Source organism: Podarcis muralis, chromosome 1 (assembly GCF_964188315.1).
Source record: "Podarcis muralis chromosome 1, rPodMur119.hap1.1, whole genome shotgun sequence".
Classification (NCBI taxonomy): Eukaryota; Metazoa; Chordata; class Lepidosauria; order Squamata; family Lacertidae; genus Podarcis; species Podarcis muralis.
In genome coordinates this window covers 52,147,823-52,161,029 of record NC_135655.1, presented here as the reverse complement: position 1 = coordinate 52,161,029, position 13,207 = coordinate 52,147,823, and the positions used below count along the sequence as shown (strand labels likewise).

General features: G+C 43.4%; 1 protein-coding gene across 6 annotated transcripts in view; it reads left to right on the top strand.

Annotated features, from left to right (window-relative positions):
• Nucleotides 1-9,272, top strand: part of TSPAN18 (tetraspanin 18) — a 152,524-nt gene extending 143,252 nt beyond the window's left edge. For all 6 annotated transcript variants that reach the window (XM_077928951.1, XM_028727511.2, XM_077928941.1 and 3 more), the window contains 4 exons: nt 3,058-3,156; nt 4,597-4,776; nt 7,018-7,101; nt 8,234-9,272. In XM_077928951.1, coding sequence (XP_077785077.1) covers nt 3,058-3,156; nt 4,597-4,776; nt 7,018-7,101; nt 8,234-8,281 — 411 coding nt within the window. In that variant the 3' untranslated portion in view covers nt 8,282-9,272. The remainder of the gene's footprint in view (nt 1-3,057; nt 3,157-4,596; nt 4,777-7,017; nt 7,102-8,233) is intronic.
• The last annotated feature ends 3,935 nt before the right edge of the window (nt 9,273-13,207 follow it).

Genomic DNA, 13,207 nt, shown 5'->3' with positions numbered 1-13,207 from the left:
TTGTTGTAGCTGTGGAAGAATCCATTCTTCCTACTCTGCTTAGATCAGTCTGGATCCTTTTGAGAGAAATGACCTTCCCCACATCATGAGCCAAATGTTGCCTTTCAGAAAGCTCACACTAATAGCTATATGGCAGGGCGATGCTACTCCCAATTCATTTCAGCTTTCATAGCAGTAGCAATACCTGCTGAATAACTTTCCTGCTGTTTAACAATTACAGGCATAGATGTGCTCTTCAGCTCCTGAGGTCAAGTTCATATTGGGACTGGCAGTAGTTCTTTTTTTCTTGTCATTTCAAAATTTGCCTGTTCTTATAGTTGGGAGAGAAGCTGCTTTCTTTATCACCTCCTCTCCTCTCCTCACCCCCACCCTTCCTTCTGTAATGTAGGAGCATCCCAAGCACAAGGGGAGTTTGGGGAGGGGGAGGGAATGTGAAGATGAGGAGGAAGGTTTTTCTCCCTGCTGTAACAGCAGGCAGTTAAGGAGGTGGGTGGGGGATCCCATTTTCTCCCTGGGCCCCCAAGCAGTTCTTCTTCAGATCAGCTTGCATTCCAATCTGGAGGGAGGTCTGCTTGGAATACACATTCCAAGAGTGCCAAATTTGTATGCTGACATAGGTAATTATGAGACTCAGCAGCATCACTACAGAATACTGCATCTATTAATTCAATTATTTTTATGCAGTAAGGTAGGACACAGAGAGACCTTCGCAGCCTAACACAAACCTCTAATAAAGGAGAGAAACAGTGCTTGGTCAAGTGCTACTGATTTTAGACTGCTTTGTTTTATGGATTTCTTTTAACACTGAAAATCAGCCGTGTGACTTATGTTATTAACTGCCTCCCGCCCCCACCTTTGTCCAGATACTTGGAACAAAGTAAAATGCTATACTAGTGAAAGGAAGGAGTTTCTTTTCTGGCCAATAAGCACAATCCCAGCGCTGGGCTTTGTTTTAGGTCAAATCTCATAAAAATCACAAACACAAACCTCAAACATTTCCTTTGGGATCACGCCTGTCAAAATACAAGGTTTCACTTTATATTCAAATGACTCTTTTGTTTCAGAACTGGTCAAAGGAAGCCAATTGGGACTATTACCAACTGTAATGTATTAGTTTCAAAGTCTGCACTTAGGAAACAGACAAGCATCAATAAAAAGTCTGGGCGGCTGTCTCCGCAGGATGGGAGCCTGGGCGGGTAAATTATGCAAAAGAAGGGAAGGGAAACACAATGCTGGAGCACATGGAGTGGCACCTTCTAACCCCGAGGCCCCTGACGGTGCTGCATTATTTCCCCGGGGAGAATCTCCATCCGGCCTGACGAATAGGCATTTCCACTCGAAGGGAACATGGCCTCTCCACATTGGAGTTGCTGGAGGTGTAGCTTCAACAAGCCCTCTGTGACTTCTGTGAGGTCTGCAGGATTTCCATGAATTTTAGTAATAAAGTTCCAGGGAAAAGAATATAAAAAGTAAAATGACCCCCCAGTGTGTTGGTAGCACATGTTGTATTACTGAGAACTTGTTAAGTCTTGACTGTTAAGTGCTCATTCTGCTTAAATGCTAAAGAAGCGTCAGAATGCTATATGTGTGTATGCATGTGTTTTCACCTACCTGGTTAAAATTTGTTCTGCTATACTTCTGGCATGACTAAGGGCTCATCCACACTTTCAACTGCTGCTTTCCCCCAGGAAAACCTGTGGTTTAGTGCTGAGTCAGAACAGACGAGTTTTCTGCAGATTGCCATTGGTTCCGATTTAGCACTAAAGACTTTGCCAAGGGAAAGTAGCAGGGCTAAGGAAAAAATGCTTGGACCCTTGACTAGAAGGCACAAGACAGGCATAAAACTCCTTGGGTCCATGCTTTCACGGGACAAACGGATCTGTGAATGAGCGCTAAGAGGGATCTAGAAAGTTGGTTCTAGCAGTGACCACGAAGGGTACAGTGGTACCTCGGGTTACATACGCTTCAGGTTACGTACGCTTCAGGTTACAGACTCCGCTAACCCAGAAATATTACCTCAGATTAAGAACTTTGCTTCAGGATGAGAACAGAAATCGTGCTCCAGCGGCACAGCAGCAGCAGGAAGCCCCATTAGCTAAAGTGGTGCTTCAGGTTAAGAACAGTTTCAGGTTAAGTACAGACCTCCGGAACAAATTAAGTACTTAACCTGAAGTACCACTGTACTCTTATGAGCAAGCAGCTTTCAGTAAATTGCTATCATTTCGATTGAGATTCTTCTCAGTTTATTCCCAGCCTTTATATGAGGGATGTGGCCTGAACTGGTATTTAATTTTCTGTTTTTATTTGCAGTTGTCATTCACCATGACAGTTGAAGATGCAATTAACAAAAGTTTATGAGCTTTGAACATGCTAAACCATGGTGTAGCACTGCATGAATGAGACTCTGCATACCTGAGCAAAGCATAGAGTTCGCATCCTTGCCCCTTTTCTCTCCTCCTTCTGAGCGACTGGGAGGAATGCTTCCGTCTAGTTCAGATGTACTTTTAAAGAACCTTCATTTACAGTTTTGATCGGGCCTCCTGGTTCAAATGCCACACTAAAGCTGAGATTACCTTAAACTCAAACAAAACTTGACAGATGTCTCCCTCTTGGCTTTGCAGGAAGAGACGGGAGTGCATGAGAAAAGTACAGTATTTCTCCAGGGTTTCCCAACCTCACCTGGGACCTTTGTATGCAGAGCATAAGCTCCACCACTGAACTGAAGTCTTTTCTCTCAAATTATTAGGTGGGAGGAGTGTCTTGAGCAAACGTCAAGGGAATATGAAGCCCCCTCATGCCATGGCCTTTTCTAGCTCAGAATAAAGGATATGGGTCAACTATCAATTTATCAGCAAGCATCTCTCAATGCTGGCTATCCTGGACCCAGGTGGAATTAGCACCCCGTCTCAATCACAAAAATTAAGACGACCTTGTAAGGTTAATCTATGATGTGCTCAGAGCATTGGCAGCATCTAAGCACTGCTAGCCACTATATTTCTGCACTTTGAATAGCAGGCCTGAATCATTTCTCATTTTGCTTCATTCTGTATGTTGCAGTTGACCAGAGAGTTTTTTACAAAGGAACTGAAGAAGCACTATCAAGGCAACAATGACTCCGACGTCTTCTCTTCCACCTGGAACTCGGTCATGATCACAGTGAGTAGGAGCTTGCCTAGTGCATCACTGCAGATGGACCTTGAGCCCTAATGAATGATCACTAGTCACCTTTAAGTAGCCTTACAAAGCCTAGACAGATATATATGGTATATGATACAATGGCCAAGAGGTAAAATGTAATGACTCACATCCATTCATTGGGGAGAAAACGGATGGCAGACAAAATGCCACTCCCAATTTCTTCACAAACAGCTGGTTGGTATTTCTGGTTTCTTTTACACACGTGCAGCTGCATCAGCCTGGTGGATTGTCTGCAATCAAGCCTGATTCCATGCCCTATCTCAGGGGTAAGGAACGTGGCTCTTGAGACATCATTGGGCTTCAACTCCCATAAGACCCAGCCAGCATGGCTAATGGTCAGGGATTATGGGAATTGTAGTCCAGCAACACCTGAAAGGCAACAGATTGCCCACCCCTGCTCTTCCTGGATCATGGTGAATGTGAAATGCTTTTCTAATAGTCCTCTGTAACTGATGTGACAATTGGTTGTGATGGCTTTCATTTTAGCATTATATTATTAAGAAGACAGGGAGACTAACCATAATGCTTGTCCATTAGTTCTGAAGATAGTCAAATATTAATCTCATCCTCCCATCAGTCAGGCACCGACAATATTTAATTACTTAAAATAAAAATAAACCGAGAGTCCTTCTGTACATTACATTTGGCTGTGCCAATGGAGCATCAGCTACAGGAAGATTTGGGCAGATAGGCAGGCAGAGAGGATGTCTTATTCTACTGGATAAATCACATTGGCCATTATCCATAAAACTAATTACAACAGCAAAAAACACTTTCATTCTGTGTTAAGGCAGGCTTTGTAGGTTTCTTTTCTATCTGTCTTAAACTCCCAGGGAAGCTGTTCCACTGTATTAAAAGCAATCTTGAGATGTGTGTATATTCTATGTCGAGGCAACCTACATTCTGCACCAAGAAAGGCTGAATTATGCAGTAGAAACCATGTGGATTTTACATGCACACGTTTGCTTATTTTGCAGAATTACTTTGTGTTGCTTAATTATGAGAAAGAGCAAATAACTATCCAGGGCACTAAAGACTGAGCACTGGAAACTCCCCTGAGCCAACTTTGATCTTTGAAGATTTCGCCATATGTTACACCCCCAGTTTCTAGCTTGCCTTTGCAATCCTAATGGCTAGTCACAAGCTTTTTTTAAAGGGTGGGTGGGGAGGAAAGAGGGGGGAAATGAAGCATGGAAAGCTTTGAGAGAATCTAGAATTGTGTGTTGTTTGTATGTCTGCAGAAGCCACACAGCCTGCCATACTGAATCCATTTGAATATGGATGGTTCCTATGCATCTTCTGTCATTCAGGTTTCATATTATTTTCAATGGCTCTGTGATGCCTCCTATCCTGCAGAGAGACAGTATTAACTATTTAATCACCTTTCCTGTCTGCTAGTTTGGCTGCTGTGGTGTCAACGGTCCAGAAGACTTTGAAACTGGCCCTCATCTTCGTCCCCTGTATTCACACGATGCAATTCCTGAAGCTTGTTGCCGACGGGAACTCCAATCTCGTAATGGAGCATTCATCAACAAAGAGGAGTGTCTCAGGGGTAATGATATGTATCAAAACCAACAGGTAAGGGCAACACAGAAATGGGATTTAAAACTATTGGGGGGGGGTGAATGTACTGTATGGTGTGTTCAAGCACCCATCTTAAAGTCCCTTTAAAAAAACACTTATTTCTGCCGAAACTGATGTAGACTTTGCCCCTTTCTTTTTTGATTAACACTGTGGAACAAAAGTGTTCAATGATCTTTCATGATACTTTCCACAATCCTTCAATGTGATTTACTGTTGCCCACATTTTTCAGATGAGGAACTGAGATTGAGAGATGGTAACTTTCCCAACACCACAGAGTATGCCTATAGAACAGGAGAGAAAGTTGAACCCAAGGATCTGTGACAGCTTTCACAATTGCAAACCATCCGCCATACAGAACTGAAACCTGTTTTGTGTTTCTTATAACTGGCAGAATTAGTGAAGGCAGTCCCTGCCCAGCTCTTTTGGGCAGCATATTTGTTCCAATAGTTGCAAGGAATATTCCCTTCTTTCCAGTGCCATCTAGGCAAAATCTCTGCTTCTCAAGTTCAGCAGAAGCAAAGAGGCCAAGTGATCCATGTAATAATGTACAAGGGGAGAGTGAGTAGTCCTGTGGGCAGGTGTGGTGTGTGTGGTGAACAAGAGATTATTTTGGAGTAAAGTGCCAAAACATGAGGAAACATGGGCAGGAAATTGAGGGACCCAGAATGGTTGATACAGTGTGGCAACTTGCAGATCCAAGAGTGATGCCATTGGCTTGAGGATTCAGTATTAAGGTAAAGGTAAAGGTACCCCTGCCCGTACGGGCCAGTCTTGACAGACTCTGGGGTTGTGCGCCCATCTCACTCAAGAGGCCGGGGGCCAGCGCTGTCCGGAGACACTTCCGGGTCACGTGGCCAGCGTGACATCGCTGCTCTGGCGAGCCAGAGCCGCACACGGAAACGCCGTTTACCTTCCCGCTAGTAAGCGGTCCCTATTTATCTACTTGCACCCTGGGGTGCTTTCGAACTGCTAGGTTGGCAGGCGCTGGGACCGAACGACGGGAGCGCACCCCGCCGCAGGGATTCGAACCGCCGACCTTTCGATCAGCAAGCCCTAGGCGCTGAGGCTTTGGCATGTAATTTTGTTATTTACCTACCTTGATTTGATGTTATAAACTAAATCCAAGGCAAGCTGGAGTAGATGCAGGCAGAGCAATCCAAACACAGTCTAGTGGGGCAGGTATGTGGATGGAATAGAGGTGTCCCTCCTCTCAACTCTGGTGGCTAAAACAGCCTGCTGCCAAACATGCTGGGTGGGCAGGACACCCACTCACATTTCCCCCACTAGTGGTGGCCAGCGGTAAGTCCCTACACGTTCTGAGGGTAGGGAGAGTGTGGAGCTGAGTTGGACCTTAAGATGTGGTCTCACAGCTGCCATGCATTGGTCCTGGCCTGAAGCTAAGAGCTGTGCCAGCCCAGAGCTGGCAAAGGCATCAGGCCCTGCCATCCTGCCTATGTTTTGCTGTTGCTGAGGCTGTGGATACAGTGGTGGCCCAACCTCCGCAGAGCCCTGGTGGTGCACCCTTAAAAGGGAAAAGATTTTGCAAAATGTTTGAAAACTTGAGATCTTGCCAAGCCAGAGAGACGACGTGAACTTCTTCTAAAGGTGGCAGGTTTTGCGATTTTCATTGCCATAGAATGGAGATGTTGCAGTTCCGCTTTATCATCAACAACATCATAATTTATTTATACCCCACCCATCTGGCTGGGGTTCCCCAGCCACTCTGGGCAACTCCCAACAGAATATTAAAAACACAATAAAACATCAAACATTGAAAACTTCCCTAAACAGATGTCTTCTAAAAGTCAAGATGGTAGCACCTCAGAAAAAACATACTAGTTGACCTAGACTCATTCAGTATTGTAAAACTAATTAATGACTGTGTCTGGAATTCAAGAACTTGCATCTCCAGAGCTGGGTTGAAAAAGAAAATTTAAGTCAGCTTGTTGAACTCTTTTCCTTTGCAACGTGATATGTTTGTTCATCCTGTAGAACAAATGGGGTCTCTGTAGTTATATTTCTGTCAGCCTTGCTGTAACTCCTGGATTATGCTTAGCTGATCAGATTTTGTGTCCCTATGGGCTATGCTGTCAAAATGAACTTTTAATGGACGCTCCTTCCTGCAGGGATACTTGAAGAGGGACCTGTCATTTCATGTCTTACCAGGTCATCAAAAATGACCCCTGAAACACTTTGACTATGAGTTTGGTTCATGGCAGTTTCTTTCTTCCTAGGGCTGCTACACTGTGATACTTAACTCCTTTGAGACATACGTGTACCTTGCAGGAGCTCTTGCCATTGGCGTATTAGCCATCGAGGTATAGTGGAAGGTTTCGTTATTACTTTTTAATAGAATTTGCATACCTTTTAATTGTAAATTAAACCTCAAAGCAGTTTGAGTTGGTACGCTAAACACCATAAATCATGTGGTTTCCTTTTTGTAGCTTCCCACCACATCTTCCTAATTTAGTTGTACATTATCTGTAGTAGTTTAAAAGTGGAAGAATTTATTTGAAGGGAGAAAATATAATCAGACACTGCCCTCTGCTGTTGAGCATAGTGTTATCAGACATGACGAACTTGCTCATTCTGAATTCACTCCTAAAATGAATTCAAGGGGTTTTATTTATCTGAAATTGTAAAATCAAAATAGATATATTTAATTATTAATTTTGAAATTATTCATGTGTTTGATAGTATGCCAGCAAAGAGGGCTTTCAAATGTATTTTTTTTATAAGCCAGTGATATTGACTGCTTGCATATAATACTAAAGCCAAGCTCCGTGGTTTGCTTTAAATTCCATATGCCAAGCAATGTGCTGACACACACAACTTAATAATAATAATACTAATAATAATTATACCCCGCCCATCTGGCTGGGTTTCCGTAGCCACTCTGGGCGGCTTACAGCTTGAATAATCTCACTTTATTCCTAATTGGGAAGTAAACCACAGAGGGGCTGAATTAACATTGCAACCAAGCTAATGTTCCATGGTTTGTTTCTCCTAAACAGACTATGGAGCATTACCTTGGTCTGTTTCTCCCAAAGAAACCATGGTTGGGAAGTCAGTAACAAACCTAGTTTGTTTATGGTTCGTTTGCAGGCAGAGAAATCACATGCACAGCTTCAGATGCAACACTAAGCCAACTGTTCCATAGCTTGTCCCTTTTTCCAGCTAGGGTAGCAGAGTAGGTGCACTTAAACTGCAAGTGCACATTAGTTCAAAAAACCCTACAGCTTGGCTTAATGTTACACATGTTCACATCTGTGCTGTGTTCAGAATTCCCCAGTTAGGGGGCTCTTTGGGGGCATATTTGACTTTGTGCCCTTCATGCTTGTTTTGTGCTGTGCTGTGCTGTGCTTGCTTTGAGAGCTGGACCACAGCTGAGTCTGGTCAAGTCTTTCTATTTTAATGGGCTGTTTTGTCTCATTTCTAACTTCTTCTCAGCTGTTTGCCATGATCTTTGCCATGTGCCTCTTTCGGGGGATCCAGTAGAAAGCTTTCCATGACCAGCTGAGCATATTCCGACTACACACTTTGAAGAAAGGAAAGAGAGAAGATGAACTTTTGATTTTTGGCTAACAAAGGGGGGGGGGAGGACTGTAATATATGAATGACCAAAAGGATTGTACTTCAGGGGCTGGAACTTTGAGGTGCTGTGCACTATGTTGTCATTTCCCAGGACTGTCATTCATCAGAAGCCACACACACTGGGTTGCACTAGGGGCCTACAAGGCAGGGAGTGAGTGAGTTTTGGTGGTCTCCATGAAGCAGGATGCCGCGTGGGACTCACATCTTTAACATGATTGTGCTACATCAGTTGGTGAGAAAGTGAAGGATGCCCTCCCCCCAAATATAAGTAGGATCTGGATTCAGCATCCAAAGGGAACTGCTCAGCCAAAGCATTGTGACGGACACAGGTCAGGCCAGTTTTAAACAACAGTCCTCAGTCAAGATGGGCAGAAAACTATCACCTGAAATATCAAGATGCTTCAAGCTTTCTTGCGTCGCGAGGAATTGATTAATTCCTTCACCTGGAAACATATAGGAGGAGCTGAGCCTGCTGTGTTGGACAATAGCAGAAGAGGCATCCTTTTCAAGTCCAGGAGGAGGATGGAATGAAATCAGAAGTTTAGTGCATACCTTTTCTTTGTCATAATGGATTTTCCGTTCAGTATTCTGTGAGAGGGGGGAAGACGAAGGCAGTTCTACAGCAGACTCCCTCACCATTGTTTAATTAAAAAAAAAAAGTGTTCTCATCTGTAATTGTTGGTGCTGTCTCCCTTAAGGAGAAATAATTATTTGTTTTGTTTTTAAAGCTTTTTAATGTTTTGTCACCACCATGTTACGTGCAAATTATGTTGCCTAGTTTGGCCTTTTGTAGCAACTGATTAGCTTGTTGTCTTCATGTTTCAGTGTGTGCCTTTCAGCTGTGTGGGGGAAAAATATATCTTCCCAAACGGCAATGAAAGCAGTGAGAAACCTTTGCAGTTGTCCTTTGCACAGTTTCATTTGTGACTCTTGTACATTGCTTATGTTCTGAGCAATTCTCACTCAGTACTTCCCATGAGTTACGAAAAACCGAAATGGAACGGCATATGCCCTGACCTGAATCTCTCCCATCTGTGCTGCCAGAGATGCTGGTGAGTTGTTAAGACCATAGTGAAAGTAATATGCTGAACAAGTGGCTTATGGAGACACAAACTGGCAAAGAAATATATGCAGCACCCAGACGCAGCAGTAGGCAACTGGCAAAAGGACTGGGATATGGTGATACCACATGGCATGAGAGTTTGAGAAAGGCAACTAGTGAGGTATACTGAGAAGCACATCAACGAGGATTTATCTCAGAAACAGTGGAGGTTGCCCCACTTGAGGCAAGCAATGAGAAAATGCTTTTAAAAATATATAATGAATCTCTGCCTAACAAATGACTTCAAATGCTGACTTGAATCTTCGTGTGATCCTTGACAATCTCTCCCATAAAAGGTATGGTTTTCATTTGAATTTAGTTGAGTTCTGCAAGTTGCCGAGTGAGGGAAATGCACAGCACAACTGAAAAAATGGACGTTACAGTGTTGTTTGCTCCAGCTGGTGCCAGCTACCCAAAAACCCTTTAAGGATTTGTCTCCTCTGACCTTTAAAGTGAGCATGGCCACCCTTTAAATGGCAATCATGGCAGACAAGGCGAAAGCTTCTTAAGCTATACCCAGGAAGAGGCTGCAGTGCCAAGTGGGCGACTCCACTGCTCCCGACCTCTTACTTGGGTCTGAAGAGGAGATTGTGAGCATGTTTTGCTGAACACCTTTTGCTGTCCTCCCTAACCCTCTGGAACGGTGTGTTTTCAACATTCCTAATCACCAAGAGAGCTGAATGTTCAACAGAACATGCTTACAATCCCTGCTCCAGAGTTATTTGCTCACTGTGGAAAGAAGTTTGGGATGAAGGTGACAACCTGCACAACCCCACACCCTCTCTGTCAATGAGCTTAAGGACACCTGCAGAGAGCTTATGGCAGCTTGAGTCTAGGTTCCTGACATCACTGTCCTTGTCCTCTTTCAAAAGTTCTGTTGCCTGTGTTCTCCCTTGTGGAGACGTTTTCTATCTCTCGCTGGCATTTGGTTTTCTCTTGCCTGCTTTCTTCAGTTTCCATCTACCTGCTTCATCCTCCCTGATTCTTTAAAGCAGTCATGTGCACAACCATCATTTTTGGTAAAGATAACACGAACAGCTTGCCATTTGTTCTGAAGCAGAATAAAGAGTGGGGAAACCAGGGCAAAGAAAAACAAAAAGTGCTGGGACATGGAGCTTGAAAGTGCAGGTTTGTGCCTACAAAGCATGGGGCAAAAGGTCAGTGTGAATGAGCCCCAACACTGGGAAGGAACCATTTGAGGGGTAAGGAAATGTTATGTTCATTTACTTGAACACAAGACTTCAAATAAAAAATATTTGCACCTTCACAGTCTAAAAGGAACAATCCTTTATCTGGTTGATTTTGCGGCTCTTGGGGGACCCAGCCATAGCCCCCTCCTGCAGGTTATTTACTTGCTACCTGGGCTGTGTTATGGAAAAGAACTCTCCTACCCAAATCTCTAATGACACTTGGAAGAAGCTCTGTTAAGTCCATTGCAGCTGACTTCCTCCATTTTAGCATTGGGGGGTTAGTTAGGCTGCAAGCCTGAATACCAGTGGCGTGCAGTGAATTTTTTTTGCAGGGGAATGTTTAGGGTCAGAGGCGCCAGCCTGCGAGGGCAATTGGAGGAACCGATGTCCTGATGTCACTGTGAGCATCACACTGTCCTCCCTAAGCTGCACAGAAGCTTCCCGGGCTTCAGGAAGGATGTACCAGGGAAACATTTAGGCGACTAACCCAGCCACCCTAGTCCACACAACTGCTGAATACCTGGAAGTTAATCAACTTCCCATTTGAAACATGAACTTCCAAGAAATTGAAACCTAACACTGGATTCCTAGTGCTGTGCAAGCAGAGACCAGCACTGACTAGGTCCATCTAGCTGTTTCAGAGGAAGGGACACACTCCAGCATAAAGCTCTCAAGCAAGTCCCACTGAAATGACTCTGAGCAGTTGAGGTCTTGCACAACTCCCAAGCTTTGAAATGGAACTTGCAAAAAGAGAGAGAGCTTCACCCTCAAGTTTATGTCTGTAATCTGTTTTTGTGAACCTAGATCCACTCGGTTCCCCCCACCCCCATCTGTTGTCACTGTTGCAAGTGCCTGGAAAATGGGCCACTTGAAGTAAATGTTGAAATCTATTTTAAATGTTCCTTTTATTAGAAACCTAGAGCTAATTTAACTTGTATTCCCTATTGTAATGCTTTTTATATTGAAAGGGTTTTTGTAACATGAAACAGAACACTACGCCGAAACAATTCTGCACAGTTTCCAAGTGCATTTCTTTAGGAAAATAAAAATAAAAAGACAAAAATAAAGACTATGATACCAAAAATGGCTTCACTTTTTACATTTTAAAAAACCACACCTGCTATCTCTTTCTCACAGGAGTGATAAAACCTCGTGACAGTGATTTTTCCTAAAGCCCAAACAGCGAACACTAGTTCTAGCTAGGAGGATCTATGTCAGTCATGAAAAATGCATGTATTTTCCAAACCTCTGCTGACTTTCAGGAAGCCTTTTTGATTTTCAGGGGTGACTCTAGATGCAGTATGTTACAGGACAAATTAAAGTCAGGGATAAGCAGCTTTGAGCATATTACACTGATCCTGGACTGACTGCACTGGTTGTTGGTTAGTTTCTGGGCCTAATTGGTTTTGACCTATAAAGCCTTAAATGTCTCAGGACCGCAATACCTTCGAGGACTCCAGATATACCAATCTGGACTTGATGTGATCCTCTTCTGAGGCCCGTCATGTGCCTCCCCCATGAGAGGTCTGGAGGGTGGTGCCACATAAATGGGCCTTTTCTGTGGGGCTTCCTGTCTGTGGAATGCTCACCCCAAGGAGGCTTGCTTGGCACCTTCATTATGTATCTTTAGGCAGCAGGTGAAAATATTTTTCTTCAACCAAGCCTAAGGCTGATTAACTTTTGTGGTTTTTAAATTGTGTCTGTGGGAGGGGGCTTATTGGTTTCTTTTGCTCTTTGTAGTTTTTATGTTGTAAACCGCCCAGTGATCTTCGGCTGAAGGGTGGTATACAAATATAATAGCTAATGAACCAAACTAATAAAGTCCATAATGGAACTTTAGGGCTGCACAATTAGTGGGTTATAGAATTCTGTTGCCCTGGTGCAATAAATCCAGCCCTTTAAAAGAAAACCACTTTTTGTTGTTTGGCAAGTGGCATGGTAATGCCTTGGAAAGGGTGGGATGACTGACCGACCGACTAATGGGAAAGATGTATAAATTCACCGAACAGATCACCTCAAAGGCTTCAGTAGCTTTGAAAATAGTTTAAGTACTTCTGTTACTTTGCAAGCACTACTTTACTAATCTGTTCCTATTGTAATAGGAATGCAGCTGGGCTACTGTCACTATTCCTTATTTACCTGCTCCTGGTCATCAGTTCTGTTGAACTTCATCAGGCTTATTTCTGAGATACATTGCAGGATTGCACTGTAAGTAACTATGCAGAAGACATTCAGAATACTGGGTGTTAACAGGTACAAGGTGAATTATGAATAATATTTGATTGGGAATCCCCCTCCCTCCCACAGATATATATACGTAGATGAAAGAATTTTCAGGTCCAGGATTCATAACGAAGGCTCTGTGATAAGCCATTCATAAATTTGGACCTATGCCTCAAAAAAAAATGTGCACACAGTTACAAAGTCATGTTTGATTTTGAGAAAGGTAGGATGAACACTAACCATGTGCATTTTATGTATAGGATAACTGGTGAAATGAGACTTGTGCAGGGACATGCAAGCAGTATGTGGCTGCAG